Source organism: Mycteria americana, chromosome 3 (genome assembly GCF_035582795.1).
Source record: "Mycteria americana isolate JAX WOST 10 ecotype Jacksonville Zoo and Gardens chromosome 3, USCA_MyAme_1.0, whole genome shotgun sequence".
In the NCBI taxonomy this organism is placed as follows: domain Eukaryota; kingdom Metazoa; phylum Chordata; class Aves; order Ciconiiformes; family Ciconiidae; genus Mycteria; species Mycteria americana.
The window spans coordinates 101546841-101570942 of record NC_134367.1 but is presented as its reverse complement, the minus strand read 5'-3'; the positions used below and the strand labels follow the sequence as shown (position 1 = coordinate 101570942).

General features: G+C 36.2%; 1 protein-coding gene across 1 annotated transcript in view; it reads left to right on the top strand.

Moving 5' to 3' along the window:
- MTA3 (metastasis associated 1 family member 3) overlaps window positions 1–24102 on the top strand; it is a 146401-nt gene that overhangs the window by 48981 nt on the left and 73318 nt on the right. The window contains exons 7-8 of the mRNA XM_075496308.1: window positions 12034–12136; window positions 22046–22145. Coding sequence (XP_075352423.1) covers window positions 12034–12136; window positions 22046–22145 — 203 coding nt within the window. The remainder of the gene's footprint in view (window positions 1–12033; window positions 12137–22045; window positions 22146–24102) is intronic.

The window sequence follows — 24102 nt, the reverse complement described above, 5'->3', positions numbered from 1 at the left end:
TTTCCCCTGAGGATGGTCAGGTGGTGGAGCAAGTACCCAGGGAGGTTGTGTCATCTCTGTCCTTAGAAGTTTTCAAGAAGCCAAGTGGATAAGGCTGTGGTCCGACTTCACAGCTGAGCCTGCTTTGAGGAGGAGGTTGGGCTAGAGACCCCCAACTTGAACCTGTTCTAATATGGTGCTCCAGCTTAACAACCTACTGACAAGATTCAGCCCACAGTCTTCTGCCTCTTATCCTAGGGAAGTGCTTCTTTATCTGTAGAGAAAGAGTTGGGACTGGAAGTTTACCTCTTACTAAACAAGCACGTGAGGACAGTTGTTTAATCAAAACACCTATCTTCAAAGACTATCATAGGCCACATCTTTTTCTGTGCTTACCTACAGTTATTTTTTATTAAGAGAAGTTGCAAGAGAAACCTCAAACTGCTACTTAGTCACCTTCCCTCCAGTGATGATGCTGGGTGGTAGATAACTTCTTTGTATGTGTTCAGTCATTGCCATTAGCATGCTCGGTTTCAGCTGACTTTTCCATAAAGGCTTGAGACAATATGTTGAGCTTTTAGCAAATCTCAGTCTAAAAATAAAAGGAACACTCAAAGATTAGGAAGTGCAAACACTAATGTTAAGCTAACAGCATTAATACCTACCAAAAAGTCTTCAGTATAATTAGATTATAATACTGCAATATAGGAAAAAGTATAACATGCATAGTATGATTCGGTTAACAGAGCAACTACTAACCTTTAAAAATTTTGTTTCTCTCTTGTAAAAACACGGAGTAATTTCTGAGATGTAGCACAAAACTACCTGCTAGAAAGTAAGATTGTAGCGGGAGTTAACTTCCGAACTTTCCCTACCTGTCTTAAGTTGTTCAGGTGATTGAAGGGTGTCTTTGGGCACACAAAGATTCCCAACCGATGTTATCCTGGGCAGCATCACAGTGGCAGCTGTTTGCAGCTACCAGTGTGCACACACTTACCTGAACAGAGGAAAGTGCCTGGTAAGAGTGTTTTACTGCTAATTAATTGCCTGTGTATAGCAGCAGCTTCTGTCAGCTCATCCGGCTCTGCTCATAGTGCCTGCTGTAAGGATGCTGAGTGCTGAGCAAGTCACGTGGAGCTAGTGATCACTAGGCAAAACAGAGGCATGTCGGAGTGGGAAATGGATGCATGAAGGGTTAGGGTTGATTGGCAGTTGGTGGGAAATGAGATTTTAGTCTCCATGCAGAGATATATGGAAGGAGACAAGCATCAAGAGGTTGACAGGTGTGGTGGAAATTACTAGGTTTAGAGGTTTATCTAGAGAACTGGCTGTTAGTACTAAGTACTGCTAGTCCTAATTGAGTACTGCCACCAGCAGTAGCAAACTGTTTGCAAATCCCTGTTTTAATTAGCCTGGAGGGCTGATCTTAATTATAGTCACTGTTACGGGGATGTTTGTGTACTGCTGCATGGAATTTTTCTCATGCTAATTTTCCCCTCCCAGCTGCAGTCCTGTTTGTTCGTAGCTCAGTGCTGCTTATCTGTTGTATCTAGGTTTAAAAAAGGAGATCACTGAATTCTGGGGAATTCTTTATGGAGCAGGAATTTGACATAGTTAGGTACTCTTTGGCCATTTAAAGCAGAACAAAGCGTTTGGAGTTGGCGGGGAAGAGGACTACCCTCTTACTGAGATATAGAGAGGAAGAGGAATTAGAGTCTCTGAAATGGAGGTAGAAGTAGCCTGTAGGAAAGACATTCTGTTCAACGTGCTTTTTTTTTCTTTTTAATAAATAAAATTATAAACTATATTCAAAGTATCTGTGTAAAAATGCAGAGTCCCTCTTGCACATCTGAAAATATCCAGAGAGTGCCTAGAAATAGCACTTGCTGTGCAGTCAGTTCCATGTCTTGAAGGGATGGCATTTTAGAAATAATGGTGTTCAAGTAGCTGAGCGCTTAACAGAAAGAAGGGGAGCAGTTGGGGACATTTAAGCTGTAAATTTTGGGTGATGTTCAGAGGACTTGTATCCAAGACCTCTAAAACTTCTCTCCATTTTGAAAAAGAAAAAAATAATCCCTTTAAAGGTATTTCCTAATGTCTTCTCTGTTTTTTTGCTTCTTACTGCAACTCAGTTCTAAGAGCATGTTGTTTTTAATAGACTAGACATATCAGATAGAAACTATTAAACTCCGAGTTCAAGCCTGTTAATGTTTGGGAATATTGGAATTCCAGGATTTTAAGTTTAAAAATTATTACAACTGAAGAGACAAATAAGAAACTCATCTACATGCTGTTTGGATTTTTAACGTTATGAAAGTACAGGATGCTTAGACTCAGTGTATTGTATTTTCTGGTTCTTTAAATGCTTCCCATATACACTAAAGTTTTCATTTAATAATTGAAAAATACGTTTTAGAATAGTGGAACCCAGCTGTAATCTCATGAGGAGGGATCTGTTCTGTTACTTCGTAGTACATAATACTCCCATTTACTGGAAGAACCACTGCTGAATTTGAAAAATCACTCATACTAGCCAGACACTTGCAGGAGTTGTTTGAATGGTGCAGTGATTCTCTTGTCAAAAGTCTGTGTGCTGGATTACCTCTATTAGTGCTGATGTAGTTGCAATGATTGCATTCTGTTGTGAGAAGACAAAGTTTATCAGGCAATATGAAATATTTTTAGAATATTCTGTATTCTAATATTTAAGTATTAAAAATTGGAAAGCCATGCAATTGTTAGACTCTGAAGACAGATAACGTATGTCTATGAGAAATGTCTGACAGGATAAACAAATACTGTGTCTTACTGTCCTATCAATTTTCAGAAAATATGGTCTGTAATTTGTGCTAAGTGATCAGTCTTATGACAATTGCTGGATATAAGAACTGGACGCATTCATACAATAGGCAGTTCTTAAAAATAAAATTCATAAAATATTGGCTCTCTTTTCCTGAGTTCAGTATTTCACAAATAGTATAGGTCTAGCCTTTCGTTTTTAACTGGCTTTAAGAAATCATGAGGGCTGATGATTTTGAGGCCATGTGGTCCTGAAGTAGTTAATGTTTCCTTTGTGAATGAACCAAATTGCAATTACAAGAATAAGTCAGTGGATTTAGTTTAAACCTAGTTGCTTAGGTACAGTCATCAAAGAAAAAATTGCTTTTTCTGTGCCCACAGAAGGTGACAACGGCAGCAGCTTTAGGCTCTTCAATGAGCGGTATGTTGGCATGCGAGGAAGAGATTTTCGTGGAAAAAGCTGTCAACTATAAAGTACTTTATTTGGATGGGGTGGAGGATCTCGTTTGTGTAGTAGCTTGTGCACCTCTTTTGTTCTACATTCAGTAATTTGGGTGTCCATACTCTGTTGTCTAAAACCAGATTTCTTGTCAATTCAAGCTGATCTTACTGCGATCTAGACAGCACAAAGCAAAGTTAAAATTCTGGTACCAGAGCTACCTTCGGGAGCAAGTATAAAAGGAAACATTTATGCCTAACTTGCATTTGCTTCAAGAAGATGCCCAGGAACCTTGTAGAAATCTATTCCACCAAGTTCAGTGTGAAATGCATTGAAGCTTCAAAGTTGTTGGAAAATGTAGTAAGTTAGCAGCAAAATAAATGATTATTTCAAAATAACAGTCAGAATATGCCAGAAGTGGAGAGATCTTTGAGGGCGATTGGTTCAACTAAAAGATGATGGCTTTTTATTTTAATGACGTTTTCAGAAGGAATGCGTGGAACAAAAGATAAAACAAGTAGATTCAGGAGTTCCTACTTGTGGAAATGGGAATAGAATATGAGACAGAAAAGGTGTGATTGTGTTAACCCAGTAAGACTTACCTTTATGGTCAGAGTAGAAGAATGTTGCCTATACGTGATTCATCTCAGGTGAAGATGGATATCTAAAATAGATCAGAGGATGTTTAAGATTAGATGAGATGAATCTCGACAAAGGTAATACACCAGAATAAAACTCCTGTTTATGTGTACTCAAATACGTTTTGTTCTTAAATGGAGTTTCTGTTGGTTGCACTTTTGACTGTGAGTTAACAGGAAAATTTTTTTCTGTAATACCTTCTAAAAGAAGGAGCTGTTTCTTGAGGGTTAGCAAATTTAAATATGGTAGTCACTTGTCCGATTTTCAGATTTTTTTTTTTCTTGTTATTAAGCTCAGTGGAGTGAATTTTTCATAATTAACTGTTAAATGCATGATCATCACAGGTAGTAAAATACTCTTTACGGTGTTGTTCATGTCAAATTTTAATATGATTATAATATCCTTTACATTGGTCTTGCCAATCTCTCTACTAGGGAGCTGAGTTAGTGATTTATGTGCTGGGTAGTTAAATGCATGTTTATAGACTTTTATCAGTTTTACTATAAATTAAACAAACAAAGCACATGTAAATGGCCTCTTTGTGCCTGTTTTCGGTAAAGACTTCATTTACTTCTGCCTAACCTTGCAGATGCAGGGGAAATCAGTAGCTTAGGGTTGCAGCCACATATACTACAAAAACTCAATTAGATATTTGGAAGCTTTGCTTTATAAAACATAGTGTTTTATGAAGTCTTTTTAGTAATGTTATTTAAACATATTTGTTGCCTTTTGGTACAATTCATTGAGGTATTAAGTGCATGTATAATTTTGATCAAACAAGCAGTTAGGTGGATTAAGTTGGTTCTTTTCTTCCGTATTTATTTATTATAATTATAATATAGTATTCTTATATAATGTGATAACAGAAATTTCTGAGCTTCAATTCTCAGATCATTCACAACTTCTTACATTAACAGTCAAATGATAAATTAGAAAGTTGGAAATTGTGCTGTTTAGCAATTACGTCTTATAAAAACTGTTCAACAGTTGAGGCGGGTTATTCGGGCTGTTCTGCTTGGGGATTGTTGGAGTGGTCTTTTTTTTTTATCCCCTGTCCTTGACCCGAATTGTAAAAACAGGTCTACCTTCCTCAAGTTTGCTTTATACTTGAAGAGAAGTCAGTTGGAGTTTTAGTCTTTGTAACAAGAGAGCAAGGATTTCCTGTTGTCTTTAGCTTCTTGAGGAGACTTAGGCATGGTCTGTGCTGCGTTGTTGGTGTGGAAAGTTGTGCATGATTGCTTTCGGAAAGATTTCTTAATTAATAATAGCTGTAGAGCCTTGGCTGAGATTGTTCAAATACTAAATGAGTTCTGTAGGGTAGTCAGTCTTATGAAGGATACAGTTGTTTATTGTATGCTGTGTATGTGCTTATTATCCCAAATAATGTATCACAGCAAGCACTCAAATCGCCTTTCAAGCAGCAACGTCTCAGGGTTTAATTGACTTTGCTGTTTTTTTCTACCTCAGTAACTTTGCCTAAATGGACTTATTGTAAGTTCACGTGTTTGTTTCCTTTGCTGTTTTACTGTAAGTCTGATTTTCTTTTAAGTTTTTTCTGTAGAAGATGAAAACCAAATATCAGATGCAGATGAAATGTGTTTTTTACACTTGAATAAGTCAAAATACATTTCATCCTAAAGAAAAAGTTCTTCTCTAAATTATGTTTTGTTTAAATTTATGCAAATGAGTAGCCTTATTTATCTGTAGAATACTGTAGTCAGAGGGAATTTGCATATTCATAACATTAAGTTTATGTAAAAAAAATTGCAGGATTAGAGATTTCATTTTAATTTAGTGGGTTTTTTTTGAAGAGTACAGTGTGTGTGCATTGCAGTCTCCCTCTTTGCAAAACAAGTATTTTTAATATTGTTAATATTCATATGTAGTATGGTACTGTTCCTATTTATGTACAGAGTTATTTTCACTATGCTTTCCCAAAAACTGTATTACCTCATGTGTTGTTATTTCAGGAGTTCAGAAAAACTGTTGCAGCCTTTCTGTATTCAGATTGGAACAGGTGCTAGACCACTGCACAGTGTCTACCAACCAAAAAAATAATGTAAAATGGGGTGAGGGGCAGGGAATTTTGGTACAAGTCACATAATGCAGCTTTATTCACAGATACCAAAGGAGTACAAGAAGCCAATTCCAAAATAAAGGTGAATTTTGGGTATCTTTTAATTAGTTGAATATTTGTCCTTGCTTTTGAACTGAAGGTGACCTTGTAGTTTTACACAATATATTAATTTAGGTCATTCCCTTTAGAATTGCCATAAAAAGCTAAAATGGAAGGACCTTTTTTTTTAATTTCATTTCTGTAACAGCGGAGGTTCTACCTAAATGAGATTTAAGGTAAGGACTATAAAGTGAGGAATGATATGATTTTAGGACATTATGCCTCCATGTTCTCCGATCTGTGGAAGTTCCTTTTTGCATACTGTTCTGCAGGGTTTTGGGAAAGAGGCAACCTTACTTGTTCCTTTCTTCCAGCACTGGACGTTCCCATAAGCCAGCCATTCTTGATGCGGCATTATGGAGAAGTTTTGTCATTACTGTCTGGTTACAGATTAGTTTATTCTGAGCCCACTTGTAATTCTTTCTGTTTATTTCTAGGAATTTAGAACATGATGAATTAAAGCTCTTTTGAGTGCTTTGTGAGGTCTTGTCTTTTGATCATCAGTGGTTGATTTACAAGCACTGCAAGGCTGAGCACTGAGAGAGCTCTAAGGTCGTTGGAGCTGGAGACAGTTTAATTTGAAAGGGATTTTTCAAGTGAAAAATGAAATTTTTTTTTTTATAGGCTAGAGCTCTAGAGGATAGGAGGCAATTGGACTATGCATGTTTTATTGCCTTAGAAAATACTCAGCAGTATTTTAAGTTGCTGTAGACAAATAATGGGCTTGTATCAAGTGATACCTTTCATTTGTAGTCTATGCGTGTAGTCTTTATATAGTCTGTTTTCAATTTCTAGTCTTCATACATGTGTTATGTTCATAAATTGAGTTTTACCATAAGATTTATGTAAACACACAACTCGTTGTCTGAATGACTAATTTAAATCTTGGATATACATCTGTCAGGCAAGCTAAGGGGGGGAATTGTTCTGCAATTGAAAGGTAAACAGATAATTTTCCTTTTGCCTACGCTTTTAAAATAATCTAAGCTTTCTCATGTTATTTGCACACAAATCAGTTTTATTTTTTGCAGAATTGAGTGCAAGTTTTTGAACTTTTTTTCTGGATGATTTTTGATTATCAGTACTGGTGAGAATCACAAATCATAAAAAAAAATCAAATAAAAAATTAGTAATATGAATTCTATGTCTGTGAACTTTTATAGTGATAAGGGTTGTAATTTCTGTTAGTTAAGACCAACAGTCAGCTAGCTGTTTACCATGAATTCAATTTATGCCCAGTTGAACGCATTAAGTGTCAGTAGATAGAGTTTGCATCCATCTGAAAGATGTCTTTCCTCCTATACCTCATGTAAAACTTATTTTCCCAGTGGCAATTACTTTGACGTTTTGTAACCGGGTTTCTCAGTTAAGCTGTACATGCCCCCCGCCATCAGTTGTTTGTTAAAAGCTGTGTGATGTTTTGTGGTAATTAGACTCTGTGTATGAATGTATAATTCATTTTATGCAGAATGAATACCCTGAATGTTTTAGAGGGGAACTAATGAACTTTTCATTGAAGGAGAAAGCTCCGATTTTACTTTAGACAGACAGGCTTAATGTCTGGAACTTTGTTCATAGCTAGACAGTATAAGAAAATCCAATGTGATGCTATTTTTCTCATCTGTAAGATAGAGAAAAAGTTTGCAGACAAGCAGTCTAAATCACATGAGAAGGTGGTTCATGAATTGGAGCCTCATTTTCAGTGATTAGTTGCCTATTTTTACAATGTTACCTAGCACATGGAGCTATGTTCAAACAGACGTTTAGGATTACCTGCAGTTAATATACTGCCAAAGAGTTCTGGCAAAAATCTGCTAAATTCTGTATCTACCAAATCTGATCCTGTATTCCAATAATAGAAATTTCATTGTGTTGCATGCTGAACTGGACTAAGGGAGGGTAAGAACTGACAAGTATCTCTTCTGCATCCTTGCAATGTAGCTAAGAGATACTTCTGTTTCACAGGTATAAAACTGACGCACAAAGATGAAGACACTGAATTTACTTCTTAGATATGTGCCAAGCTTTAAGAATATAAACATCGACAAAGGCCTTCATGTTTATGTGCTTAGGTATCTAGTGAGTCTGGGTAATTAATGCATGAGTCAAAACTCCTGGCTGATTTCAAGAGATTGTACCAAGCCCTGAATGAATTTCCATAGTAGGAGGAACTCTGTTGTACAAACTGTTGATCTGGTGTCCAACTGCTGTCCATGGCTATGTGTTAATATGACCAAAAAGTCGCAGCTACAGATTTTCTGTCCCATGTGATTAAGGATACAGCAGCTGCTACCTCTATTTTGCATATAATGAAAGATGGATTCACTCAGAAAGCTGAGCACTGCAGGTGTCTAGTTTATATGTTTGGATTGATGCGACTGCTAAATTACTTTTTGAAAATGAAAATAAAAAGGTATTTTGAAAAATAGTGCAAATTGTGCAAAGTACAAAAATAAGACATTGTACCTGATAAGTGGCATCTCTGAAAACTGTCCTCCTGGCTATTTTTCAGATACCTCATCAACTGTTTGTCATTAAAAGTGGAATTGGCATTGTTTCCCTAAAAAACATTTTTAAAAAAATCCAATTTTTATAGATTTCATATTTCAGTTTCTTAAAAGGATACAATATTGCAGCATTGTTATGTATCTGTAAAATTAAAATAATTGCACGCTAAGAAAATGTTCATAGTTCATATTGCAAGTTATTTTCTTTTAGTTGGATATGTTATAAGAAGAACATAGAATCATGCTGAATCTAATGTACTAATTACCTGGGGGGTATTTATCTGCAGGAAATGAAGTCTAAAAGACTAAGTATATCTTTAATTTCTTGTAGTTCATCTTAATTGCATTCAGTTAAAAGTTGCATTTGGTTTACTTTTGTTTTGTAAACCTTTTCTTACAGTTGTTTTCTGGGGGTGCATATCTTCCTTTGTTTAAAATGACTAACTGAAATGCTGAGCTTAATTTTTAATTTTTTTTTTTTAAGAAAAAAATAACATTTTGCTCTTTTTTAGAAGAGAAGCATGAGAAGTAAGGCATTGAATGACTAATGAGGAGAAAACCAGGCATATATCTGGCCATCTACTAATGTTTTCCAGTAAAATTAATCTTCAGGATTAGATTGGCTATAATAAAGTTACAAGCAGCACTCAAAATAAATTGGATACACTGGTATGTCATACCAGCCATGCAAAAAAATAGCCTAGCACTTTTCAGAAGCCGTAATTGGTATGTCAGTGGTGGTAAGGGAAGGTAACACTTGTAAAACAGAACCTGAGAACCTTCTCAGATGAAAATGTTAAAAGTTAAACTCCCCCATTCCGTTTGTGTCCTGGAGTTTGCAGTACAAGGAATGAATACTATGGCAACTTTTATACCTGCTCAGTTTGAATGTCTTATAGTTCTGTGTAAAATTCAGCATAAATGTAGAGGTGTTAACAGAGAAGTTGTGTTGTAGTTTTAAAGGGGTCGGCCATGTCAAAAATCCTATAGAGTAAGGTACAGGCATGATTGATTAATGGAAGACAGCTCAAGGAAAACAGAGGGGGTTTTATAATTACTATTTTGAAAGAAGACCTCTGGAAAGAAGACATGTTTATCTTATGTCATCCTCCTATACTGATTCTTTCAGCACATTCAAAGGAAGTAAACAAAAATTTTTATTCCTGAAATCAACTTTTCAAAGATTTCTACAGCATTGCTTGACTGCCTCCATAATTTGATCTGTTTAGGTTACTTTTCCTCCTGTTTAAGTGATAATATCCTGCAGTTTAAGTGATAATATCCTGCAATTTAAGTGGAAAATCGGGAATGAAGCATTTTTTGTAAATGCAGTTTGGCAGAGACCACGTATCTTCTGGAAACCTTTCTGTCTACCATTGTTGCAGTAATATTTAATATTGCAAATATTACATTATATGTGTTTGGATTCTTTTGGTGTAGCTACTCCGTTGCTCGTATCCTATTTGTGTCTACTGCCATTACAAAATACTGTTAGGCAATATTTCAGATTTATCTTTATCAACAGTTAGAACAACATTTTGCAGTAGCAATTGTTTAATTACCTCTAATTGAAGTAAGACATGTAGTATTGCCATTTTTTTTCATCTTTTTGCAAACTTGATTCAGGAGGGTGACGTGTTTTGTTTGAATACTAGTGCTGTGCTTGCGTGATGTTTTTTCTCTTTGTGAGAAGTATACCCTGCCTAAGTATTGGGTTTTGTCATACTTCTACAATTATGATCTCCAGGATATGATGTCCTGAAACAGTTAACTAGCATTAAAGATATTTAAAAACTATATATTAACAGATTGAAATGAAGTGCTCAGAGATTATTTATAAAATGTAGAACATCACCCACAATGTGTCTGTCACAGATGGAAAAAATGAATGTATTGACAAGTGTGTAGTCCATTGAATAAGTTTATAGACCTAAAATCCTACCCAAGATTGCCAGAAATTAAAGTTTGTCTCCAGTACTGGATGTGAATTAGCTTAAACAGAAGCATAAGTCCCATTAGGCAGACAATTCTTTATTGCCTGCGTATCAGAAGAAAGTAATTTACTTTTTTTTTCTGAGAATGTGACTGTGAAATTTGTTCCTGAAACCTTAGCCAGACAGCATGGTGCAGTTCTAACTCGTATATTTGTTAGGGATAAATATATACCACATTTTCATTTCCTTCCAGAATGAATGTGCTAGAGAAACTCGCCATATATGATCAGATTTCACAAAAGCCAGTGCTTGGTTTGCACTCTGCTTCCAGACTCTTTAAGTGTATAGGTTATTTCATGTCTTGATGATACTATGCATGTTTAGACTGGCTGTTTTCATTAAGTCATAAGAAGTAACACAGACTAAAGTGATCTTCTATGTGCTCAGAGGTACCTACACAGCCTAGATTTTCAAAGGAAGTGGAATGTCTGTATTTGAGAACAGGTTTTTATTCTTCTACTAGCTCATAGAAGTACTGGCATCTGACTAAACATTGGAGTTTTTCACATGTTCACTGAAAGGGGAACATGCTCGTATTCTAAAATGCCAAGGAAAGACAATGATTCTAACTTTGCTCTTGTCATCTGTTGTGGCCCCAAATGTGTTTGCTACATCCCATAGGTAAATTTTTCATAGTAGTAGAATACGTGTGGCCTGCCTAATCAGCCTCTGTAATGTTTCTCATTTTGCAGTAGAAGTTATTGGTGTAGTAGTCAAGCCAAGATTTAGGCTTCCATATGAACGTGAATCATTGTAGCGTCTTCACACTTCACTGTTCTTCCAAGCAGTACAAATGCCATACTCTTTTAATAATGAATACAGGGCAAATGACATTTCAGAAGCTACCACCATTGTTTCAACCATGTGCATGTACACAAATTCCTCTCTTCAGACAAAGGGAGTTGGGAAATCACAATGTAGCATGTAGTAACTTTCTTGTGCTGTAGCCTTATGTATTATTTTATAGGAGGATATAATTAGTCAACAGACACAGCAATTTTAATATGATTTTTGTTAACGATACAGATAATGTGGCTGAGAGCAAGAGCTGAAAAAAGTAATTAAATGTAGTAGATAGCATTTTTTCATAATGATTTTTGGTTTGGGGGTATAGAATGCAAATTGGACAGAATTTAATTGCTAAAGCTGGTTAAGTGTAAAATTAATTTCAGTATGGCTTCAGTGAAACCCTAACTTTGATATAGTTGAGAAGCAATTTAAAGAAACCACTGGTTACCTAGGTTATGGTTTCAAGTTTATAATCGCATTTTATTAAAGTTCTTTGATACTACGCCTCCTTAAATTGAAATGCTGATGTTAAGGGAAGATGTTTATTTTACTGATGCTGCATTATGGAATTTAAATGGATAACTGCTGATTGTTAAGTACTGTGTGTGTGTGTTTAAAAATGTACAATGTATCTTTTTAACGTAGTACAAGAAATACACAGAGAAAAACATTGTGAGTAATAAGTGTTTTGTCCCATCTACCTTTTGACAGGAGAATTAGATGACAGAGAACAGGCAAAGCTGGAAGTAAAAGTATGGGATCCAGATAGCCCCCTTACTGACCGTCAGATTGACCAGTTTTTAGTTGTAGCACGGTAAGATTAAAATCCTCTAATAAAAAAAAATTCCTTTTCCTACTGCCTATTTATTCCCCTATATCATGTTACTCAACTTGTTTGCCATTTTGTGAGCCCTTCTCTTTCCTACAGTTAGCTAAAAGAGAAAATCAGACCATAATCTTCTGCATATTTATTGAAGCTACCAATACAGAAGAGAGAAAAAGAGAGTGAGTTTTGGAATAATGCTACACTGCCTGTATTTCAGGTTATAGTAGAATTTGATACTTTAAATGTAGACATCAGTCTGTTTTCCCCTCAGAGTAAATGAAACAGGATTTCAGTGCTAATGTTTCAGTCTTATACTATAGTACTTGGAATTTTGTAGTGTAATATAAAGTTAAGAGTAGCAATAAAGAAAATGTTAACAAATGAAATGGATGCAGAACTTGCCCGATTTGTATATAAGCTGAATAATATGCACTGCAATTATCTTGGATGAATGTTGAAATAAAAGTTTTGAAGTGATGCATTTCATTAGTGAAAAAAATCTGGTCAGTTCAATTTTAGAAATTAACATAATCATTATGCAGATTTATGAGAGGAACATCAAAGCCCTTGGAATTCATAAATACCTTCAAAAATAATTTCTCTGCTTAAAAAAAAAACAACCAGCTTTCAAAACTCTATGGACTTCTTACTGAAGGACAGCTCTACACTCATAAGATACAGCATGTTTTGCCTGTCCTGTAATTCATACTTACAAGTATAGTACAAATGTACTGTTCTAATGATGGCAGAGAACTGTTAATCACAGGTAATGTAGGGATTTTATCCTGAATCACTCCGTCTCCTGTATTTTCTGTAACCCGGTTGCAGAGCATAGTCTCAAATCTTCTTAGGCAAATAATCCTTTTCCATTGTTTCCAATTTCTGTTCTTTATTCTTTTTCTCTTTTGAACAAAGCATTTCAGGAAGGAAATAGAGAGAAGTTGCTTTATATTTTCCAGTTTGTGTATGGTGAAATGGGTTGCTGATTTATTGTTTTACAGTTCAGATGCTGATCTGCCTGAGTTTCTTCTTTCTCCCCCACTTTCTAGTGCTGTATCCTTTCTATACAGTAGTAAAAATTGCCTGCCCCTGTTGAATTTCCAAGAAAGCCAGAGGGGTATAGGTGTGAACATGCATCTGTTCAGAAGATCACAATGCCTGGTAGATGCTCCATAGAACAGAACCTGGAAAACAGAACTACTTCTATTGCCAGCCATAATTCCTGGATATGTATGGGCAGACCGTTATGGGGTGCCTTAAAAATACAATCTGTGTGAAGATTACGTGCATTTTTGAGGATTTCTTCCTCAAATGGCTTCCTTCCATGCCTTCACATCATTCCACTCCCCATTTTGCAGCTGCTCTGGGGAGCTGAAGTAGTATACTGTGAAGCTGAAAATGTTCCCGGAGGAGTGTACCAGTAAGCAGTCTACTGGAAAGTGACAGAGAATAAATGAAATTTCTAGAGAAAAACATTCTTCTCTCTTTGTCCTCTTATTTAAGACATCCTGTGCAATGCTGTGCCCTGACCAAGATTGTATTTGTTTAGAAGTTGATAAATTTCTGTAAAAAAGGTTTCTGTTATGGCGGGAATGGGTCTTGGTCATAGCTGACTAATTGCAGCTATCTAAGATCTTGTGGTAGGCAATCACTAATGACCATCTGTAATCGGATGTTACTCAGGTACCACTTTATTGATGTTCTTCCACAAAACTCCATTCATCTTTGTGAGCTGCTTTTGAACTGACAGAAACTATACGATTCTGTGATTCTGTGAAACTATTTCCAAGCTCCTATATACTTGTATTCACAGGCTGCAAGATTACATTTTTGTTGCCTTAAGTGCTTCTGAGACAGATTTTCACCAATTTCTGGAGAAACAGTTCTCCTGTGATGATTGTGGCAGCTTTAAATTCAGTATGTCGTGTGCTTGCATGTAAAGGCTTTCATTACACTGGACCATTAAAAGCTGCCTGAGTTACAGTGGAGTTGGTATTGTGATCTGGTAAACTGTGCTTACAGACTCAGAAGGTATTTCTGCTGTGGCCCGGCTGCAGTTCACTGGGCATTGGCTGTGCCTGCTGGGTTTCCAGTGAGAATGGTATTTCTCTGGTTCCTGGCAGTTATCACAGAATCGTATAGGTTGGAAAAGACCTTTAAGATCATCGAGTCCAACCGTAAACCTAACACTACCAAGACCACCACTATACCGTGTCCCTAAGCACCTCATCCAAACGTCTTTTAAATACCTCCAGGGATGGCGACTCAACCACTTCCCTGGGCAGCCTGGTCCAATGCTTGAGAACCCTTTCAGTGAAGAAAAATTTCCTAATATCCAGTCTAAACCTCCCCTGGCGCAACTTGAGGCCATTTCCTCTGGTCCTGTCACTTGTTACCTGGGAGAAGAGACCAAGTTATGTTTAGTTTTGCAAATTTGAAATTCTGACAATAAAAACTTTTTCCTAAATGCTTTCCTATATGTAATTTTGGTTAAGTGTGTGTATGCTATCTGTATTTGAAATTTTAAAAGAATTTTCGTATGTGATCCTTTTTACATGCTGCATCAAAGGCATGGAGTATTTCTTCTCAGTTTTTTCAGTCTGCTCTGGTTGAAGGAAGAGTTGCTTTTGTCCTTGTAGGCTTTAGCTTTTTCAATCACACAAGCATGCTTTGTTGGTTCTTTAGAAGGTGTTTAAACACTTTCTTTTTCTATTTATATTGCCCATTTGCAAGAACGTTTATATTTGAGCTAGGGCATGTAGCTTTCCCAGTCTTACAAGGTTTGTTTACTGTCTCAGGAACCAGAGGCCTTTTTTCTAGGTTTGTATGCTTGGTCAGTCTGGGCCCGTCACTAAGTATGCAGTAATCTGCTGGATATAAAGGTAGAAGAATATGCCTGTCCTGTCCAGAAATCGGAGGTAGCAGTGCCAGAAAAATCGGTGGAGATTTTGAAAAAAAGCGTAAGAGTACTTGAGCAGAAAGATCCTTAACCTTGAGCTCCCTAAATAGTCTTGCTTGACTGTGGATTTACAAATCTTGAAAGTACCTTATTGCTACTACTGAAGCATAATTTGGGCAAAGGCCTCTCGCTTGAACTAGGAAAAGCATCTGTCAGGAGAAGCTTGAGGCATCAGACTAATGTATTCTGGTTTTGAGTTGTTTTTTTGGGTAACACACTGTCGTTTATACTCTGGCAGTGAGAATTCCAACATGGTTTTCTCCTCCATTCAAATAAGATACAGCTTCATCGACCAATTTTTGTTCTGTCATGTATATTGGCAATAGTTCTTCTGTGTCTACTAGCTTCAAGAACAGGACTCTGAGAAGCTGCAACAGCAGTTTAGGTCTGTCCATGTTGGCAAATAGTACAATGCAGTAGAAGTGGATTTGTAGGACTGAAATGTTTGGTGCTGAGGACCTAGCATCCGCACTATGCACATTTTGAGCAGTTTTATTTTTAGGCTAACTCTAATCTGGTCCTGTGGACTTGAATATCTATGAGTACGTGGAACTACTGTTTAACTTAACAGAAATCTGGTTTGTATGCTACAAGATACCTTTAGATGTTGGTTAAAGTGCAGTAGATAAAAGATGCTGGGGGCAATTGCTTTGAAACTCCATTCCTAATTTGAACTAAAACACTGATACAGATGCACCCTGTTTTCTCAAGTCATCAGTCTTTATCATTCCTAATATACAAGGAATACTTCATTTCCTTGTGAGATCTCATGTTCTCTTTCTAACTCTGTTCCAAGTTGCATAGTATTAGGAAGTAGAAACTTTCCTATTGTGTGTATAACATACCAGTCCTGTCTTTTTTTTTTTTTTTTTTTTTTTTTAATTTGTTAAGGAGTCAAAAATGGTCCTGACCAGACTCAAATGTGGTAAGAGTTGTGGGCTCCAGTCCGGACAGATGCTGAGAGCCGTAGACCTGACACTTTTTTTTTTTTTCACTTTCTATCTGCTAATTTGGTCTATAATTCATTACATGATAAGTTTTTGATACATTCTCGTTCCATTTATGTACTTTATGATGCAGTGAAACACTTAACGATTTAGTTCTTTTATTCTGCTTCATCTAACTAGATTATCAACATAGTCTTCTGGAAAGAATATATCTCTAAATCAAGCTATTTTCCAGATATTCCCAGCTTATTTCCAACTAAAACAGAGCTTTGAAGGCTAATTAAAATAGCCTTAAAGCATTGCATCTCTACCTTAAAATTTTGTTCTGTGATTACTTTGAAATTAAAACGGCATTGCATACCTCTGGCTAACATGACATATTTCTCTTCATTTGAATGCCTGCTTATTTTTTGATGTAAAATCATGGAAGAATGGAAAATCATGTGTTAGTCATTTTGAATTAGAGCTTGATCCTTCCTGTGTTGTTTCCACTTTTCCATTTTCTCCAAGACAGTGATGATATTCATTTTGTGTTGGTTACTGTTGATTTAATTGTAAGTGCTCATGGTATATGGAGGTTTGTTTGCTACACAAATTTGCCTTACAGTGAGGAAGGGAGCACAATGCAGCTTCAACTAGCAATGTGTCTTTCATCATATTGAGGAAAAGAATACACTCATCAGCTGAGAACAATAAGTAAAAACATTAAAAGTGTGCTCAAATAGTAATACTCTTGCAAGTTCTTGCAAGATAATTCAGTGTAGTCAGTGGCAGTAGACAAGACTCCCAAAGCTCATCAATGAAAATAAATACATAAAAGTCACTGGTTTGAAAGCTTCAGTATTAGTGAGCTTCTGGATTCTCTTCGGGTGGTGAGAAGTAAGAGGAATTGGATTTTATTAAAGAGGTAATGAAATTTAATGGCAGAATTGTAACATAAAATTGTGTGGTAAAGATGGTGAAAAATCTTGATGCCAATGCTGTATTCACGAAATTAGATGTTTGCTAGCAAGGTGAATTACAGCATCTAATGGTAGGCAGATGGTTTGGTAATAAAAAGGAAAAAAATATGTTCACATCAAGTTTACTAGGAGTATCAAAAATACTATGTTTCTGCCTGTCTGTCGTGCTTGGCCAATGTACATTTATTCCTGTGTGCATTTTGTGTTACAGTATTTCTTCTTGACCAAATTAATTTTAAATCAGCTAATTCAGACTTGGAGCTGAAATTCTTCTTGCATCTTTTTTTAATGTATTTTGATCTATTGCATTATAAAAGAAAAAATTTCTGCAGCAGCGTTTTCATGGACCTGCTTTTTGGGGGCTGTAACTCTCCTCCTCTGTGACTGTGAAATTGCAGGATGGAATACAGATGATCGCTTAAATCATATCCTGTGAATTAAACTACTTGTATGTATCAGATTCTATTTCTGTTGAATAATAAAGATTTCGCATATGTTCCATTTCTATGCGTCTAGTAACGAAACTGAAGGTTAGCTGTGGAGCGTAGGGGACTTTAGAGGTAATGCCACCCTCTACCCTGACTTTGAGAGTCGTTCAGAGAAAGGATAGTGGCAGGTGACTGTTCGTGTTTATCATGTCACCTCCCGTTGCGCTCTAAATATCTGAAGTGATAATAATGAAGCATAGCACTGTACAGACAGTTGCTTAGAAATGCAAGGAAAATGTGTCTTCTGGAACAGCATCATTTTACTATGAATATGTTCTTCCTGTCAGATTTTGCATTACCCAGTAGTAAAAATCTCAGGGGTATTTTTCAACTTTAATTAATATTGTGCTGGTGACATACATCTCCACTGAAGAAGTATTTTTTTTTTTCCTTCTTTCCAAGATTTTAACTATCACAAGACTCTCTTAAGGAGCAATTGGATATTAGTAGGCTGTTTGTAAAATGCTGTTATTGATAGCAGTCTAAGAGGTCGTCTCTTAGGACTGTTTCTGACTCACAGTGAAGGGGAACACTGATGTAATAATAAGGAAAACAAAAAGCTTCCTAATATGTAAGGAAACCACCAAAGATCCACTTAATTATTTTCCTCAAAAACGTTACCTCTGAGGGGAGGCGTAGGTCTCATTCATTAGTTTGCAAATATGTGAGGAAACTTGTGAATTTGCAGATTCATGTATGCACAGAGGTGGCTCGCTTTAAACAGGTTTGTCCAGAGTATACCCACTACTCATATCACTGAAACAGACGAACAATGTATAAAAGTGAACAATTTTAAAATAAACATCCTCAGATTAAAAAGGATCTCTGCCTCAGCTGGATTTTTGAGACTGCGAGGTAGAAGTTAGGTAGAGAGTTACTGGCTGGATCCAGAACTTTCTGGATCTGATTTGATGCCGGACTGCTGTTGCTACCTGGGAAACTAGTGGCTATTTGTATCCTGATGTATAATCACACTGGTTCCAGATTGTCTTTGGCAAATAACGTCGCTTTTCAGAACTAGTTACTGATGAGCAATTGAATCTTTCGAAGTGTGTTATGACAGTCTCTTGTGTTTGCTGCTTCATCATTTCATTGGCTGCCACTAATACTAATCTTATGCAAAAATTTGAACAATTACTTCCTTTAATGTCTTAGACTTGAGTTACAAGAAATTTGGAGCAATGTATTTTCTGTGTTCAATACCTAATCTGAAGTTTTGCCTGAATGTAGGGCATACGGGCACAACAAAATGATGCTGAGCTACTGCATCCCTAGAGAGTTCACTGTCAGGTTTTTTTGGACATAGATATTGTTGAGTTTTCCCGAATTTGTGGCTTTATTCCATATTCTTAGATCCTGACACCGGATTATCTCGATTTGTTTTACATTTGTACGGTTGTCAGCTGCAATCTTTGTTACAAGTCCTTGAGACAATGTTCTTGGTTCTGGTCTTTAAGATAGTTAAAACAAGGAAAACCTAACTAAGGTAACACTGGATCATTTGGTCTAGCCCTTAAAGCTCTTATACTTGCTTGCTGATACAGCCTGTGCAGAGAGTGATCTCTCTGCTGATACCACCGATTGTTTACCATTCTTGTCCATCCCTCTTGCACCTCTGTAATTCACTGTCTGTATGCCTTTTGGCTTTAGCTTATTTTGGGAGCTGTGGGGAGTGTTGGTTTCTGTTTGAAGGCTCAGTACTTTAATTACTCATTGAGTAACTAATTTGTTACTTGCTGAGCACATTTTTTTGGTTACGTGAGTTTATTATTGTTATTATTGAATTAAAAATATAGTTTCAATTAAATATTTAAAGTTATTACTTGGATTCTACCAACTTAATGGAACATTTACATTAAAGAGTATTTCAAAGAAAAAAATAGTGGTTAGGATCTGACTGTTCAGCCTGCGTTGGCTTACCGAGTTTTATTTTGGTAGCGAGTAAGTGAAGACAATAGCATGTCTTCTGGAAATGGGCATTGGTTAGTTATTTTTTTTTTCCTTTTAACATTTCAAAAATAATTCTTTGGTGTACTATTAGAAAAAAAATCATGCAAGGAAAAATGACAAAGGAAATGTTTGACCTTTGTGTCAGTGTGTTCCTCATATCTGTATTTTAAATGGAAAGACATAAAAATTAAGGTATTTTAATGATTTCTAAAATTAATTTTGGATTTGGATTGCATGGCTAGATTATAAAGAGCACTGTATATCACTGTTAAGTTTTGAGACTGTTAAGTTTGAGACTATTTAACTAGAATTCCTACACTTACTTGGATTGTCTGAAAAATTCACTTTTTCAAAAGTTTCCAGGGAAAGGTGAACTGGAAGTTAAGTTGATTTCAACATATAGCCACAGACACACACCCCTTGTTCCCCTCCGAAAATGGCACACTGCCTGCATTTTATGGTGGTTCTTGTTTTGCGCTCGTGTACTCCATGCTCCCACACAGCGTTCCTCTGATGGTTGCGATCCTCTCCTACTCAGTACAGCACTGGAAATTATGTCAACTAGTGCATCACTTCTTACCTCTTTATCACTTACTCAAAATAAACCTAGCTTTATGTTGTATCTTAATTTTTAGTTTACATACTGGGCAACATAATTCACATATGCTTGGGCTCTGAAGGCAGCCTAAAAAGTTTGATGTGCTAGAGAGTGACTTGTGAGGACATGCTCTTTGTAATTTTCATAGCATACTCTGTTTTTATTTTAGAAATATGGTCAAAAGAAAATAACGTTAATTATGCAAAAGGAAGATAAGAAGCTAGTAGGTAGCAGCAGAAGGGAAATACAGTCATGCCGCGTGCTGCTTTACTGGTTTGAACAGCAACGACAGAAGGATCACAGGAAAGACTGTTTGGCTTCAACCCTTATCAATGCCAACATGTTTAAAGGGGTTGACAGACTATCAGGAAATGTGTTCACAATAGAGCCTTGTTCTTGGGACTGATTTGTGGACAAATACTGTTTTATGTACTGCCAAACTTCTTAAAAAAGAAAATAGAATGTGTGCGTGTGTTCTTGTCACGTATTTGCCACCTCTGCAAAGAGGGAGCAAAGGTTGTGGAACGTTTGAATATAACTTATTTATTCCACAGCCTTTAGAAATTTAAGCAGTTAATATCTGGAGTGTGTGAATCACTGCTGTTGAATCTTAACTGTGTCTTACAAGTTTTTGGCAGCAAGTACTGAAACATGCATTCAGTATTAAATGTTTTAAGATTCTAGATAAAATTGCAATAACAGATTATTACCAGTTTCTCCACGAGCAATAATATACCTTAGTGAGTTAGACTCTTGATGCACATTCCATTATTTTATTTTTGAATATCAGGTTTATAGTACACAGTAATGCGACACTTTCAGTGTGTTGATCTGTGAGTGACATTCCTCATTGGTATAATTCTGCACTTGTAACTTGTGTGGAGTGTAATTGCTGAATGAGACCCCAGTCCTTAGTCCAGAGGCTTAGACTGTATTAAAAATGTTAGGTGAGTAATTGGGCCTTTGAATTTAGATGGACTTACATCATGTTGTAACTGCAACAAATAATTTTTTTCTAATACCTTAGTGACACAATGCACCTCAAGGGTCATTATGCAACTCAGGGTACTGGAGCAACTTCTGTTCTGTTAATTAATAATCTTTCTCGTGTGTCACTGCATCTTTGCTCATTTCCTGTATGATATGCTGAGCCCAGTCAAATGCCCTTACACATCTTTCCCTTCACTGTGCATGATATATAGATGTGCTTCCAAGAAGTTTGCAGTTTAGAACAGTCACTGTCACGCTAATTCTCCATCTCTATTCCTTATCTTTTGTTGCTCTGGTAAGTATAACAAATGCCATATACAATTCATCAACAAAAGTGGGGAGAAAAAAAAAAAAGGTAAAGGTTTGGAGAAAAATGTGTCCATTTCAGTAATGCTGGAATGCTTTTATTAAGTAGGCTGAGAGATCCATTTATTTTGTTATTACTTAAAACCTGTGACAAAAATACGGTTTTGGAGGTACCTTAGACTAAGCTAATAGGCTTTCTTTCCCTCACTAATGGAAGTAGTAGGCATGCATTACTGAAGTGAATTAAGTGTTATTAATTCCCTCACGGGAACATGGTGAACCCCCTTTTTTAATTGTATTGTAATTTGTTAAATAGCGTTGCAGCTTTTTAATTTTAAAAAGAATAGTCACAGTTGTAAAAGCCAAACTGAATAAGGTCTTTGACTTCATAATTAATAAAAAATTGGTACATTAAAAAGTTGGTATATTAGGATTCTATGGGTATCTTTTGTTTCCGTGCTGTTGTTGTTATATGTAGGTTGTTATTTTTGGCGGAGAAGGTCAGAATTTTTACTGCAGTGTCTGGTGATTTGTTGTTATCAAACTGTCCTTTGTTAGCAAAGATCTGAAATCTTAAGAGTAACAGTATGTGACTTTTATTTTTAAACGGACACTTTTATAGACATGACATAGTCTGATAATAAAAAAGAGGTTACATGTTTCTATGCACTTACTGTCTACTGTTTCTCTGTTGTAGTGCGGTTGGCACGTTTGCTCGAGCATTGGACTGCAGTAGTTCTGTCAGGCAACCTAGTTTACACATGAGTGCAGCTGCTGCTTCCCGAGACATCACACTGGTAGGTGACTTCTTAAAAACCCTACAACTTTTTTTATATCTGTGAATTCAACGGTATCTATTACTCCAGAGTCCCTCTCCTCCAGATACCCGTTTTCCTTGAGATACCTGTGTGCAGGGTGCGTGTGTGTATGGTAGGTAATCCTGTGTGTTTTCTGTAAGCTTATTGATGCTGCCCTTGTAATGATACCATAAATCACTTGACTTTAGCTGAAATCTATTTAAATATAATATCTTTGTATGTGACAATTTGCACAGCAGAGTGGATAATACACATTGTACAGGGATTCATTCAGTATAATTGATCAATAGTGTGATTTAAAGTGTGGTAATAAAGCTGATTGAAAATTGTTTAGATAATATTTTGTACTTACTAGATGTGTGTGTCAGTAAACTTTCTAAAGGATAAGCAATCTGACTTTGTAAGCAACTTTTTGAAGAACATTTTACTTAGGATATCCTTAGGATGTTACCTTAGTTTGTTATTCATGGTAATGTAAGCACCTGCGTCTTTTAGAGAAATATATCAATATATCAATCACAGACTAAAGTTTTGTCTCTGTATATGCATATTAGCTGAGATGACAAGATGAGCTACAGTAATAAAAGCGTGCCAGGAAAACTATGTGAGAACGAAAAATCTTACTGTTTCGTAGAATCTATTTTGACTTAGATTTCCAAAGACATCAACAGGAGTTGTTTATTATTTTAAGTATTTGCGTACAGAATCATGAAGATGATAGTTACGGCTAAAGTAGATTGGCTATTCATCAGATACTTGAGTATTTGAACTAGAGGACACGTGATGAAACTAACAGATCAGTTTAAAATAGTTAAGATGCTGCCTTATAAAGTGGCTAGAGAGCCCCTGGAATTTAGTTGCACAAAATTTTGTGGGAACAGACGATATCAGCACGTTAAAAAAGGGGTTAGAAAAATTATGGACCATGGCTGCATAAATGGTTACTGAGGAGAATAGGGAAGAGGTGTACCGTCTAGCATTCCTCATTCCCAAGGTTTGTAGATGCTAGTGAATGAAATGGGAATTGACCTCAGACTGTGCTTAGACTTACCTGCATATTTTCTCTAAGTAACATCCCTTGGTGCTGCTGTCAGAGACAGAATGCTTGGCTAGATGGATGGCTGGTCTGATTCAGTAGGGCAGTTCTTATATTCCAGATAAAATATATTCATTAGAATGATGAGAAAAATATTTAATTTCTTACATTTTGTGGTGTACTCCAAGGCTATTAAACAGGAAACTGATTGAGTCTGGACTTAAAAGTAGTGTAGTAAAGGCAGTGGCAAAATGTAATGTTTTCAGTAATACTCAAAATGAGTTTTCTGTTTCACACTGGCTGATATGACCTTACCAACACAATTCTGCTCACATTTAAATACTTTATTTTTTCTGTCAAAATAGTTCTTTAGTTTAGCATTTTTCATTTTATTAAGATTTCATTGGATTAAGAATTTCTAATAAATACCACACACTGCACATCGTTCTTACTGTATTCAGTGATTAATAGAATAGATTCTTATAGCAGTTTCTTCTTGTTTGAAAGTACATGTGCAGTGCTGCTAGTAAAGGGATACATTTAGCGTTTTGAGTGCCGTATAACTGTTTCTCCATTGCAAATGATCCATTAAGTTCCATTACACTTAATGAAAGGCATATCTTACAATGAGACACCAGAGGAGCCACCCCAGGTTTAATTACCGTGTCTGTCTGTTCTCATTTTCCTACCCCCTCAGCTTTTTAAGACCCTTCTCTTTTGCTCTTTGGCAATGTACTTCCTTCCAAGTTAAGAAAAGACATATTTGTCATTATAGTAGTTACTCTTTCAGACATTGCCATGTTAATTGGGAGCATATTTTGAGCAGCAGTTAAAGTTAGTACAGACGTTTGTAGAGCTTGAGGTGTATCTCGCTTATGCTTCGGAAGGGATGTAGGTGCA